Genomic DNA, 12,375 nt, shown 5'->3' on the forward strand with positions numbered 1-12,375 from the left:
TTCTTGATATTAATTTTTAATTTCATGTGAACAAACATGAAGACTGTTTATTAATAATGTATGATATCTTTTTGTCAGATTTTTAAAGCTGAAATCCTTCCCTCAGTTGCAATTCCATTTCTCATTCTTATTTGAGACAGTCTTTTTCTGCAGCTCAGACTAACCTATATTGGGTTATAACTGCAGGCAATTCCCCTGCCTCAGGTTTTTGAGTGTTACTTACAGGCTTAAACTACCACCCATGGGTTACTTTCTATTTACTACAATTGAGGAAGTCTGTCCTTGTGAGACTGACAGATGACCAAAAGCTCCCCAGACTCCTTAATGTCCCCTGCTCATGGCTCTTCAGTTCAACCCTTAAACACTATCAGTTTATTTTGGCTTTAGCTGTTTAGATTCCAGTGGCTTATCCTGCATGCACACAACTGTCTTCACTTGAGTGACAGTGTTGATAAACAAAAGCTTTAGACTAGCTGATGCTTACTGTAATCGTCTGCATTCAAAAGAAACACTAATGTGTAGTTCAACATAAGCAAAGCAGAGGTTCCTCTTTCAGTAGCCTTTTGTGCTGTCTTGTATTATATCAACTTGACCAAAGCTAGAGTTATGTGTAAGGAGGAAACCTCATTTGAGAAAATGCCTGGTTGTAAGGAATTTTCTTAGTGATTGAAATGGCACTTCTTAATGGGAGAAGGCCCAGCCAATGGTGGGTGGCTTCCACCATGGGCTGGACTCTCGGGTTGTAAAAGAAGGCAGGCTGTGCAAGCCATGCTGGGCCAGAGAGTACTTAGCATCCCTTCATGGTCTCTGCATCACCTGTTGCCTCCAGGTTCCTGACCTGTTTGAGTCCCTGACTAACTTCTCTCAGTGAAGGCATGTTAACTGGAAGTGTTGGCTGAAATGAATCATTTTCTCCAAAAGCTGCCTTGGTCATAGTGATTTATCACAGCTGAGGGGGTCCCTGGGGGTGTCATAGCAGGCAGGGAAAAGAACCTGCAAGAGTGGAGAATGAAAACTTGGTTCTGACTAACTTAGTCAACCTAGAACAAAGTTTAGGTAGTTCATGCCTGGACATTTACTGCCAGCATATTTAAACACAATATAACGTGGATAAAGGTTTCCAGGCAACAACCACTTCTGTTCTAAGATGCACAATAAAGCTTAATATGGGAATACAGAGAAACTCCTTTGCAAAGTACATGAGCGTGTGTTGTCCAACTAAAAGGTCTAGAATCTAGTGTGGTCTCTAGTTGTGACAGCATAGAGGTCCACACGGTATTAAGTACATGTGACATCTCCCTCAAGGGCGGGTTCTATTACCTGGGAGCTACAGATGAATTCAGTGAGGAAAATTCTAGGATAAACATTCTGCAGGACTTGGGACATGTCTGCCTCTACTGCTAGCAAAAATGTCACCAGGACACTAACAACATCCACTCTCAGCTCTCTGGGTGGAATGCAGTATTTTGTTTGGTCTCCTGCACAGTGAAGGTTCCCCTGATTGTTCAACCTTCCTGCTTCTCCTACTGCTTATCTGTGAACACACAGCAATGGCAATCCTGACTAAGACTCCTGGAACCATATTAGTCAAGTGAATTTACCATGTTCCATCCGTGATCATTATACTTTTCTGAATATTTTCTGTGTACTGGAAAACTGAGTATAAATCTGAACATGCTAGTGCATCATTATTCTCTGCAATCCCTCTGCTTGTGCTGCTTTTAGCGTGAGCCCTGTTTCAGTGTCTGTTAATGGAGCTACCCAGTAGCAAACACGGGGACTCTGGAACTGGAAGCACAGGGTGGAGTGAACTGAAGCCTTCCAAAGATTGCATGTCATCTTGTGTTGTCAACTCTGCATTTTGGACTGCTTTAGAACAGCTCACACCCTGGTAAATCGGTTCGTCTTTTAGTGTGTTTAGGTCAGAAGAGGCCACAGCTCATGCATAATTTCCCCATAGTCAGACATGAGCCTGCACCACACTGATCTCAGAGACTATGGGAGGAAGGCAGCTCCCAAATATTCCCCTGTCACAAAAAAGAATGAGGTCCGTCACTGATGACATATTGCTCAGTAAAATTTTAGAGTATGCTGGGCAGTAGTGTCACATGCCTTTAATCCCAGCACTTGGGAGGCAGAGGCAGGCGGATTTCTGAGTTTGAGGCCAGCCTGGTCTACAGAGTGAGTTCCAGGACAGCCAGAGCTACACAGAGAAACCCTGTTTCCAAAAAAGAAAAATTTAGCGTACATATATTTCACAAGATTATTATTATTATTAGTTATATTTTTGTTGTTTTTTATTGTTTACACTCCATATTGTATTCCTTCCCACCAACCCTCCGACTGCTCTAAGCCCCACACCTCCTCCCTACGCCCCTGTCTCCACATGGATGTCCCTACTCCCCACCCCACCTGTCCTCTAAATTCCCTAGGGCCTCCAGTCTCTTGAGGGTTAGGCGCATCATTTCTGAATGAACACAGACCTGACAGTCCTCTACTGTATGTGTGTTGGGGGCCTCCTATCAGTTGGTGTATTCTGCCTGGTTGGTGGTCAAGTGTTGGAGAGATCTCAGGGGGCCAGATTAATTGAAACTGCTGGTCCTCCTACAGGATCGTCCTTCTCAGCTTTTTTCAGCCTTTCCTAATTCAACAACAGTGGTCAGCTGCTTCTGTCCATTGGTTGGGTACAAATATCTGCATCTGACTATTTCAGCTGCTTGTTGGGTCTTTCGGAGGGCAGTCATGATAGGTTCCTTTTTGTGAGCCCTCCTTAGCCTCAGTAATAGTGTCAGGTCTTGGGGCCTCCCTTTGAGCTGGATCCCACTTTGGGCTTGTCACTGGACCATCTTTTCCTCAGACTCCTCTCCATTGCTATCCCTGTAATTCTTTCAGATGAAAACAATTATGGGTCAGAGTTGTGACTGTGGGATGGCAACCCCATTCCTCACTTGATGCTGTCTTCCTGCTGGAGGTGGGCTCTATAAGTTCCCTCTCCCTATTGTTGGGCATTTCATCCAAGATCCCTTCCTTTGAGTCTGGAGAGTCTCTCACCTCTCTGGTCTCTGGTGCATTATGGAGGGTTCTCTCAACATCCTATTTCCCAAGATTGCCTGTTTCCATTCTTTCTGCTGGCCCTCAAGGCTTCAGTGCTATGCACACTCCAGTGAAGTTTGCTTGGCAGGCTGAGAGGCCTGGGAGCACTCACGAGGCAAAGAGTTTCAGAGAAACTCACCTCCTGGAACCTTGGCGTTCTCATAACCCATATATTCATACCCTATCCCCGAGTTAGTCTGGTGTATGGATCCACGTGCTCCCTTTTAGTATTATTTTATTATAAGTGCCTTTAAAGATTGAATTCTGACATAGCTAAGCCTTCGCCAGTGTTCCAATGTCCCAGAAAATCCTTGAAGCCGACAAACTTGGAATTCAGTAGGAATTCAGTAAGAAGGTTACCTATTCAGTAACATTCAAATTTACTTCTTGTAGAGACACATTACAGAGAACAGAGCCAGAAAGCTCAGGGCTGGTCTGCAGAGTGTTTACTTGAGACAATAGCCAGTCTTACCCAGACAAGGGAATACACAATGGCCTAGCTAATAGGTGAGTTTACCATGTAAGAGTTAGGGAATCCCACTGAGACAGGAATCTTCACTACAGCCAGGTATAGCAGGCTACACTGCATATTAGAAGCAAGTTGTTGAATTCTTCTGTCAAATGTAGATTCTCCACAGATACTTAAAAGAACAGCCAAGTTACACTCATACAAGAATTTATCAAGGCCTAGGAAATGGGGGTTGTGGTATTGTGTTATTCATGAGAAGGTCTGCTAGAGCAGAACCCCCTGGTGCTAGCTTTCACAAGGCTCAAAGGAGTAGCACAAATTGTGTCTAGGGAGTGAAATCCTTACCTGTCATTAGCTGACCCTAAGCAGAGCTGTTTTATCTTTACTGTAAATATTACCTGGTTCCTGTAAGTCCTTTGAAGTCATTCCTTTGTTTTGTGTCAGCTAACTTCAATGTACTTTGCCTGCTGTGACATCCTACCCCCTTTATTGTCTGTATTATATAAGACTGGTGTTCACTTTGTGACAATACATTCAGATTCTACACAATCTCCTGTGTTGCGTCTGTCTGTCATTTATTCACCGATTCCTTGTCCATCTGCAACCAGAGACCCGTTCTACGCAGACAAGGGACCAAGAGGGTCTGTGGCACTTCAGTCTTTTCCCTCACCCAATATTAGATCAGGTTTCCCTCCTGATTCCCCCCTTCATTTTCCCTCCCAGGTCCCTCCCTCGCTCCCCACTTGTGACTGCTTTCTTCTCTTTCCCAAGTGGGACTGACTTGGGCACTTCAGCTTGTTGAACTTTTAAAATTCTGTGGACTGTATCTTGGGTATTTTGTACTTTGGGGGGTGGTGCTAATATCTACTTATTAGTAAGTACACATCATGCAGGTCCTTTTGGGTCTGAGTTACCTGACTCAGGATGATATTTTCTAGTTCCATCCATTTGACTGCAAAACTCAGGATGTCCTCATTCTTAATTGCTGAGTAGTATTCCATTGTATAAATGAATCACATTTTCTGTATCCATTCTTCTGTCCTGGGACATCTAGATTGTTTCCAGCTTCTGGATATCACAAATAAGGCTGCTATGAACATGGTGGAACATGTGCCCCTGTGACATGGTAGAACATCTTTTGGGTATAGTCCCAAGAGTGGTATTGCTCGGTCTTCAGGTAGATCTATTTCCAATTTTCTGAGAAACTCCAGATTTGATTTCCAGACTGGTTGTACCAGTTTGCAATCCCAGCAGCAATGGAGGTGTTTTCCTCTTTCTCCACATCCTCTCCAACATGTGTTGTTACCTGAGGTTTTGATCTTAGCCATTCTGATTGGTGTAAGGTGGAATCTCAGGGTCGTGTTGATTTGCATTTCTCTGATCACTAAGGACTTTGAACATTTCTTTAGGTGCTTCTCAGCCATTTGAGATTCCTCAGTTGTGAATTCTTGGTTTAGTTTTATAACCCATTAGATTCTTGAGTTCTTTATATATTTTGGATATTAGCCCTCTATCGGATGTGGGGTGAGTGAAGATTTTTTTTTCCCAATCTGTAGGTTGCTGATTTGTCTTACTGACTATGTCCTTTGTCTTACAGAAGCTTTCCAGTTTCACAAGGTCCCATTTATCAATTGTTGATCTTAGAGCCTGAGCCATTGGAGTTCTGTTTAGGAAATTTCCTCCTGTGTCAATGAGTTCAATGCTCTTTCCCACTTTCTATTCTATTAGATTCAGTGTACCTAGATTTATGTTGAGGCCTTTGATCCACTTGGACTTGAGCTTTGCATAAGGTGGCAAATATGGGTCTATTTTCATTCTTCTACATACAGACAGCCAGTTAGACCAGCACTATTTATTGAAGATGCTTTCTTTTTTCCATTGTATATTTTTGGCATCTTTGTCAAAGATCAAGTGACCGTAAGTGTGTGGTTTTATTTCTGGGTTGTCAGTTCTATTCCATTGATCAACATGTCTGTCTCTGTGCCAATACCATGTAGTTTTTATCACTATTGCTCTGTAGTAAAGCTTGAGGTCAGGGATGGTGATTCTCCGCAGCTGTTCTTTTATTGTTAAGAATGGTTTTCTTGGCAGTGGAGATCAGGCTTTCACTCCAGCACAATCATGTCTATTATGTCCTTTAATGGAGGGGCTGTCATGGCCACAAAGGGAAAGAACTGTGTGGCCATTGCTGCAGACAGGCATTTCGGGATCCAGGCCCAGATGGTGACCACAGACATCCAGAAGATCTTTCCCATGGGTGACAGGCTCTACATAGGCCTGGCCGGCCTGGCCACTAACATCCAGACAGTTGCCAGTGTCTCAAGTTCCGACTAAACCTGTATGAGCTGAAAGAAGGTTGGCAGATCAAGCCTTACACCCTCATGAGCATGGTAGCCAACCTCCTGTATGAGAAGTGGTTTGGTCCCTACTACACAGAGCCTGTCATTGCTGGCTTGGAAGATCTTCAAGCCCTTCATTTGCTCTCTGGACCTCATTGGCTGCCCCATGGTGACCGATGACATCTTAGTCAGTGGTACCTGCTCTGAACAAATGTATGGGATATGTGAATCTCTCTGGGAGCCCGACATGGATCCAGAACACCTGTTTGACACCATTTCTTAGGCCATGCTGAATGCTGTGGACTGGGATGCTGTATCAGGTATGGACATCATTGTCCACATCGTTGAGAAAGACAAGATCACCACCAGGACGCTGAAGGCCCAGATGGACGACTAACCTCTGCTCTGGTCTCATTTCTCTTTTGTTGTTTTTCTTTTTAATAAAATTGCCTTTCTTAAAAAAAAAAAAAAAAAGAATGGTTTTCTCTACTGGGATTTTTTTGCCTTTCCAGATGAATTTGAGTATGCACTTTCAATGTCTTTGAAGAATTGTGTTGGGATTTTGATGGGGATTTCACAAGATTATTGTAAGGGAAAATGATTTTCATTAATAAAAATTAAAGCTAAAATAAAGTAAAAAAATATATGTTTTTGTGTATTTTTGTATGTGCACACATATGTATATATACTTGTATGCATATGTATGTATTGTATATATATATGTATATTTGTATATGCATATATGTATATTCTTATATATACGTGTGTATTGTGTAGATATATATTATGTATGTGTTCTTTCATGTGGGCATATATGTATAAATATATTATTGTGTGTGTGTATGTATATATGTATATACATGTGTGTGTATATATATATATATATATATATATATATATATATATATGTAGATGCATATATATATAAGCTCCAGACCATGCAAGAGCCTGAGAACTGTGTAGGAGAGAGTCAGATCACATGGGGAAAGAAGACCTGGATATTTTCTAATAACTGATGGAGAAACTCTACCTTTTAATAATTGAATTGTTGAATCAGTAAATATATGTAGATTTGTATTTGGCCATATAAGTATGTATTCTTATATGTAAGAATATATATGTGTGTGTGTATGTGTTGTGTGTGTTTGTATGAGTATGTGCTATTCTGTATTTTTTTATCAATTTGATTACTTAATTAGTTACCTATCAAGAATATGTTTTAGGGAATTTTGGTGAAAATTTAGGAATAATGCAAGCAAAATGTTGTATCCATATACTGTGATATTAGGTAGTGGACACTGATTCAATAATTTGATCATTAAAATGTGGAGCTGACCCATCAGTTATTAAAAAATATCTAGGACTTCTGCTCTGTGATCTGACTCCTTCCTTCATACTTGACAGGGGCCACATGTCCAGAGCTTATTTGATGAGCCGATGGCCATGCTCCACCACCAACATATCATAGATTTTGGGGTGTTACTGCCAGTAACGTGCTGTTATTGTCGAACATTTTTACTACCATGTATTTAAATTTTGATAATACATGTAAAATATAAAACTTTAAATGTATTCAATAGTATCAAAGCATCAGTTACAATTTATGTTCAACAAACAAATGAGATATCTCAAATATCTATGTGATAGTATGCTGTGGAGTATTTAATCTATTCTGAAAAGAAATAAGGGTTTTAACCATCAAATTCTTCTGTATGTCTATTTGTACAGTGAACCCTGAGCAGTGGCGTGTGTCTCTAGTTTCATTTTATCCTACTTTGGGTCTATTGCAAACACAAAATAGCTTTATCCCCTTATCTCTGAAATCTTTTATGTCACAATGTCTTTATTTATTTGCTTTAAAACTATTTATTTGTTTGTTTGTTTGTTTGTTTGTTTGTTTGTTTAAAACTCCAGATTTTATTTCCCCTTCCAGCCCCCTGTCTCCATGAGGTTATCCCCAAACCCTAACCTCCACCCCACCAGACCTCTAACCTCTCTGGGGCCACCAGTCTCTTGAGAGTTAGGTGCATTTTCTCTGACTGAACCCAGACCCTGCAGTCTTCTGCTGTGTATATGTTGGGGGCCTCATATCAGCTGGTGTATGCTGCCTGGTTGGTGTTCCAGTGTCTGAGAGATCTCGGGGGTCCAGGTTAATTAAGATTACTGGTCCTCCTACAGGGTTGCCCTCCTCCTCAGCTTCTTCCAGTTTTCCCCTAATTCAACCACAGTGGTAAGCAGTTTCTGTTCATTGGTTGGGCACAAATATCTGCATCTGATTCTTTCAGCTGCTTGCTGGGTCTTTTGGAGGGCAGTCAGAGGGACATTAGATGAAATGCCCTACACTGGGGAGAGGGAAAACCTCCAGCAGAAAGACAGGGCATTAATTGAGGGGGGTTGCCATCCCACAGTCACAACTCTGACCCATAATTGTTCCTGTCTGAAAGAACTGCAGGGATAGAAATGGAGAGGAGCCTGAGGAAAAGAAGGTCCAGCAACAGGCCCAAAGTGGGATCCAGCTCAAGGCGAGGCCCCAAGACCTGACACTATTACTGAGGCTATGGGACACTCACAAAAAAATGACCTATCATGAATGCCTTTATTTTCTAAACACCTATATTTATATAATATTGATAGTAAAAAGAAACCCACAATGTAAGACATTGAATAAGAATAGTTTATTGAAGAAATAACATTGGAGTAAAGGGATGATTAAAAACTCTAACTAATTACCCATATCCCTCACAAAATTATGATTAATTCTTTTAGATATAAAATATTAGAAGAAAATGTTGGCTTTATTTCACGGACAAAATATTAATATTATAAATTATAAATGTAGGTTTGGGGGTAATTGTCACAGAAATGGAAACTAAGAAGGTGAATAAATGTTTGAAATGGTGACATACAGAAATTGCACATTGCTCCTGAGATCCCCTTAAACAACCCAGAGCCCATGGAGAAGACAGTCCTGCTTGTTTACAGAGCCCTTGTGCTACATTCCGGGAGCAAATCTGGCTGTCCATGCCCTCAATTTTCCAAGGCAAAACTATTAAAGCTGAAACTGGAGAAAGGAGGGTGTTCTCGTGATGCTAGATCTTGTTTTGTCAACACAGAACAATGCTTGAGAAAAGAAAACTTTTATGCAGGAATCTTGATCACTTTGAATAGGAATGTCATAGATAACATTACTCACAAAGGGCAAAGGCCATCTCTATGAACAGAACTTCAAATCTCAGTAAAGTTCTATGGGGGCAGTTATCACACCCGACTATACTACAGAGAAAGGTCATTGTAGCAAATTAGCAGGGGGAAATTTGGTCATGGCATAAACAACATGCGAACTGACAGGCATTTTGTCTCACCTTACACCATGGGGATTCACTCCTAGGAACACACTGTATTTGGCATCACTAGGGAGGTTTTCCTGAGGGTTAGGAATGCTTGGGGTATTAATATAGACTAGTTAAAGAACTCTGAAATTGCTAAGAGCAGGTCAGAGTTAAATGTGCATCTCAGAATACACTGGAGTTTTGAGATGTGAAGAAATAGATGAAGCATAAAAATATTAAAATAGATTTAAAAGAGTCTTCTTGTCATTAGGAAGGTATACTGTGAATTAGGAAATACATTAACTAGGAAATGAAAATGTATTAGTAGTTACACATTTATAATTTTTCTGAGGATCTTTGGAATAGCATATATGTCTATAGCTGATGAAACTGTTTCCTGGAACCAAGACAGCATCCTGAGCAGAGATCTGTTCTCTGCCACATCTGCAGAGCTGTGCTATGAGAACCTGAACAGGTCCTGTGTCAGAAGCCCATACTCCCCAGGCCCTCGCCTCATCCTCTATGCAGTCTTTGGCTTTGGGGCTGTGCTGGCTGTGTGTGGAAACCTCCTGGTGATGACATCAATTCTTCATTTCAGGCAGCTGCACTCTCCTGCCAACTTCCTGGTGGCATCCCTGGCCTGTGCTGACTTCTTGGTAGGGGTGATGGTGATGCCCTTTAGCATGGTGAGGTCTGTGGAGGGCTGCTGGTACTTTGGAGACAGTTACTGTAAATTACACACTTGTTTTGATGTATCTTTCTGCTATTGTTCTCTCTTCCACTTGTGCTTCATCTCTGTTGATAGATATATTGCAGTCAGTGACCCCCTGGCCTACCCCACCAGGTTTACTGCATCTGTTTCTGGCAAGTGCATCACCTTCTCCTGGCTCCTGTCCATCAGCTATGGGTTTTCCCTCATTTACACAGGAGCAAGTGAAGCTGGGCTGGAGGATCTAGTGAGTTCCCTCACCTGTGTGGGTGGCTGTCAAATCGCAGTGAATCAAACCTGGGTCTTTATCAACTTCTCAGTATTTCTCATTCCCACCCTTGTGATGATAACTGTCTACTCTAAGATTTTCCTCATTGCTAAACAGCAGGCTCAGAACATTGAGAAGATGAGCAAGCAGACTGCCAGGGCATCAGACAGCTACAAGGACAGGGTGGCCAAGAGGGAGAGGAAAGCAGCCAAAACCCTGGGCATCGCAGTGGCTGCCTTCCTCCTTTCATGGCTGCCATACTTCATTGACTCCTTTATTGATGCCTTCCTAGGGTTCATCACGCCCACGTATGTGTATGAAATCCTAGTTTGGATTGTTTACTATAACTCAGCCATGAACCCTTTGATTTATGCTTTCTTTTATCCTTGGTTTCGAAAAGCCATCAAACTCACTGTTACTGGCAAAATCTTGAGGGAAAATTCCTCAACCACCAATCTGTTTTCTGAGTAGATTCTTGGTTTAGTTGGGGATTGGAGAGAATCACAGCAGGAAAATCACTGGGGAGACTGAGTGCCCAGGTCTGTTTCTGTAAAATAATGAATTATGCTTCAGCTGTGACCATCACATGCATCCAGCTTCTGTTTTTTTCAATAAATGTAAAATTAATTTCTAGATTAATTAGAGAATTAGGTGAGCTTGGGTCTAACCAATTTTCACTGTATTTTGTGCTTGTTACTCTTGCTTTGTTGCCCCGGCTAAGAACCTCCTCCCCCTTGCCTTCCTATAGTCCTCATTGTTGACATTGGTTAAACCTTTTAAGTCTCAAATTTGAATATATAGTCCTTTAATCTCTTTGTAATGTATTTCTAGTAAATATAAATAAAACAGAGACTCTCAAGGGCTGTTTCTTGCTCAGGGAAGGGGGATACTAAGAATGGGACTCTGTCAACTGAGGCTCAGATTTGCTCACTTAATAATATGATTCTTAAGGTTAGAAAAATAAGACATGATGTTTATGTATTCACTAACATTTACTCAGTTGCTTTTAGAGGCAAATAAAAACAGTGTTACAATAGGATCACCTGCTGAGTGACCTGCTATCTATGGAAGGTCGCCGAAGGAAATGGTCACAATCCTACAGATTTCCAAGTGGGTATGTGTTCAAATCGATGATTTAAAGTTGATCATTCTTTATCCACTGTGCTTTGTAAATTAGCGGAAACCTTGCTCTTGTAAAGTTTGTAAAGATGTGCAGAGTTTTCGAAGACAAAAGCCAAATTTATAATGTGTTTAGAAGACTCAAACACTAAAGCAGAATATGCAGCCACCCTGAGTCTTGTGTATTCATTCTATTAGGTTCCAAGATAGTTTTCTAAAACTCCCCCTCCATAAAGGTCCAAATCCCTGTATAATTTGCTCTTGATCAAGCCAACAGGATGTTTTAGATGTGACTCACTAGACTGTAAACTACAGAGCATTGTACAGCAGAGGAACACTCAAACCCATATTCTACTTATAACTATTTTGTTTCATAGAAAAAAAAAATTCCAAGACTCCAAGAGTTAAGGCTGGAGAGCTTGTTCTTCAGTTTAGAGCACTAGCTGCTCTACCAGAGGATTAGGATTCAATTACCAGCATCTCACAGCAACTCACAGGCATAGCTAACTTGAGTCCTGTTCTCCACTGAAACTGGAAGCACATGATGTACAGACATACATGCTAGCAAAACACTTTTACACATAGTAACAAGAATAAAAAGAAAAAAAAATTGAGTTCCATGTATTTGGCAATTTATTAATACATATACTCTTGCCAGTCACTAGTCTCCAATTTCTATGTTGGCAACTACCAAGAGTATTTACTATCAGATACATTTTAACCTGGTAAAGCTCTCCCTTGGTTGCAGTCTTCTTTCTGGTTTTTATATGAGACAGAGTCTTTCTCTGTAGCTCAGACTAACCTATATTGGGTTGTAACTTCAGGCAGTTACTCTGCTTCAGCGTTCTGAACCTTGTGATTAAAGGCTTAAGCTACCACCTTTCACTTACTTTCTGTTTTAATGTGTTTGAAGAAGTTTGTCTGTGATTGACAGATGACTAAAGGCTCCTAAGACTGCTTAATATCAGCCCTTAAACAGCATCGGTTTATTTTGGTTTCGGCTGTTTAGATTCGAGTGGCTTATCCTGCACGCACAGAACTGTAACCCT

At 41.1% G+C, this 12,375-nt stretch overlaps 1 protein-coding gene and 1 pseudogene across 1 annotated transcript; both read left to right on the forward strand.

Moving 5' to 3' along the window:
- On the forward strand, nt 5,640–6,358 carry Gm6884 (predicted gene 6884; annotated as a pseudogene).
- On the forward strand, nt 9,602–10,678 carry Taar7f (trace amine-associated receptor 7F). The gene has a single exon (NM_001010839.1). It carries the CDS (start codon nt 9,602–9,604, stop codon nt 10,676–10,678), a length of 1,077 nt encoding a protein of 358 aa, NP_001010839.1.
- The last annotated feature ends 1,697 nt before the right edge of the window (nt 10,679–12,375 follow it).

This window comes from Mus musculus, chromosome 10, assembly GCF_000001635.26.
Source record: "Mus musculus strain C57BL/6J chromosome 10, GRCm38.p6 C57BL/6J".
NCBI classification, from domain to species: Eukaryota; Metazoa; Chordata; class Mammalia; order Rodentia; family Muridae; genus Mus; species Mus musculus.

Coding starts and splice junctions, on each gene's coding strand:
- Taar7f (NM_001010839.1), top strand. CDS start 9,602: ATGTCTATAGCTGATGAAACTGTTTCCTGGAACCAAGACAGCATCCTG.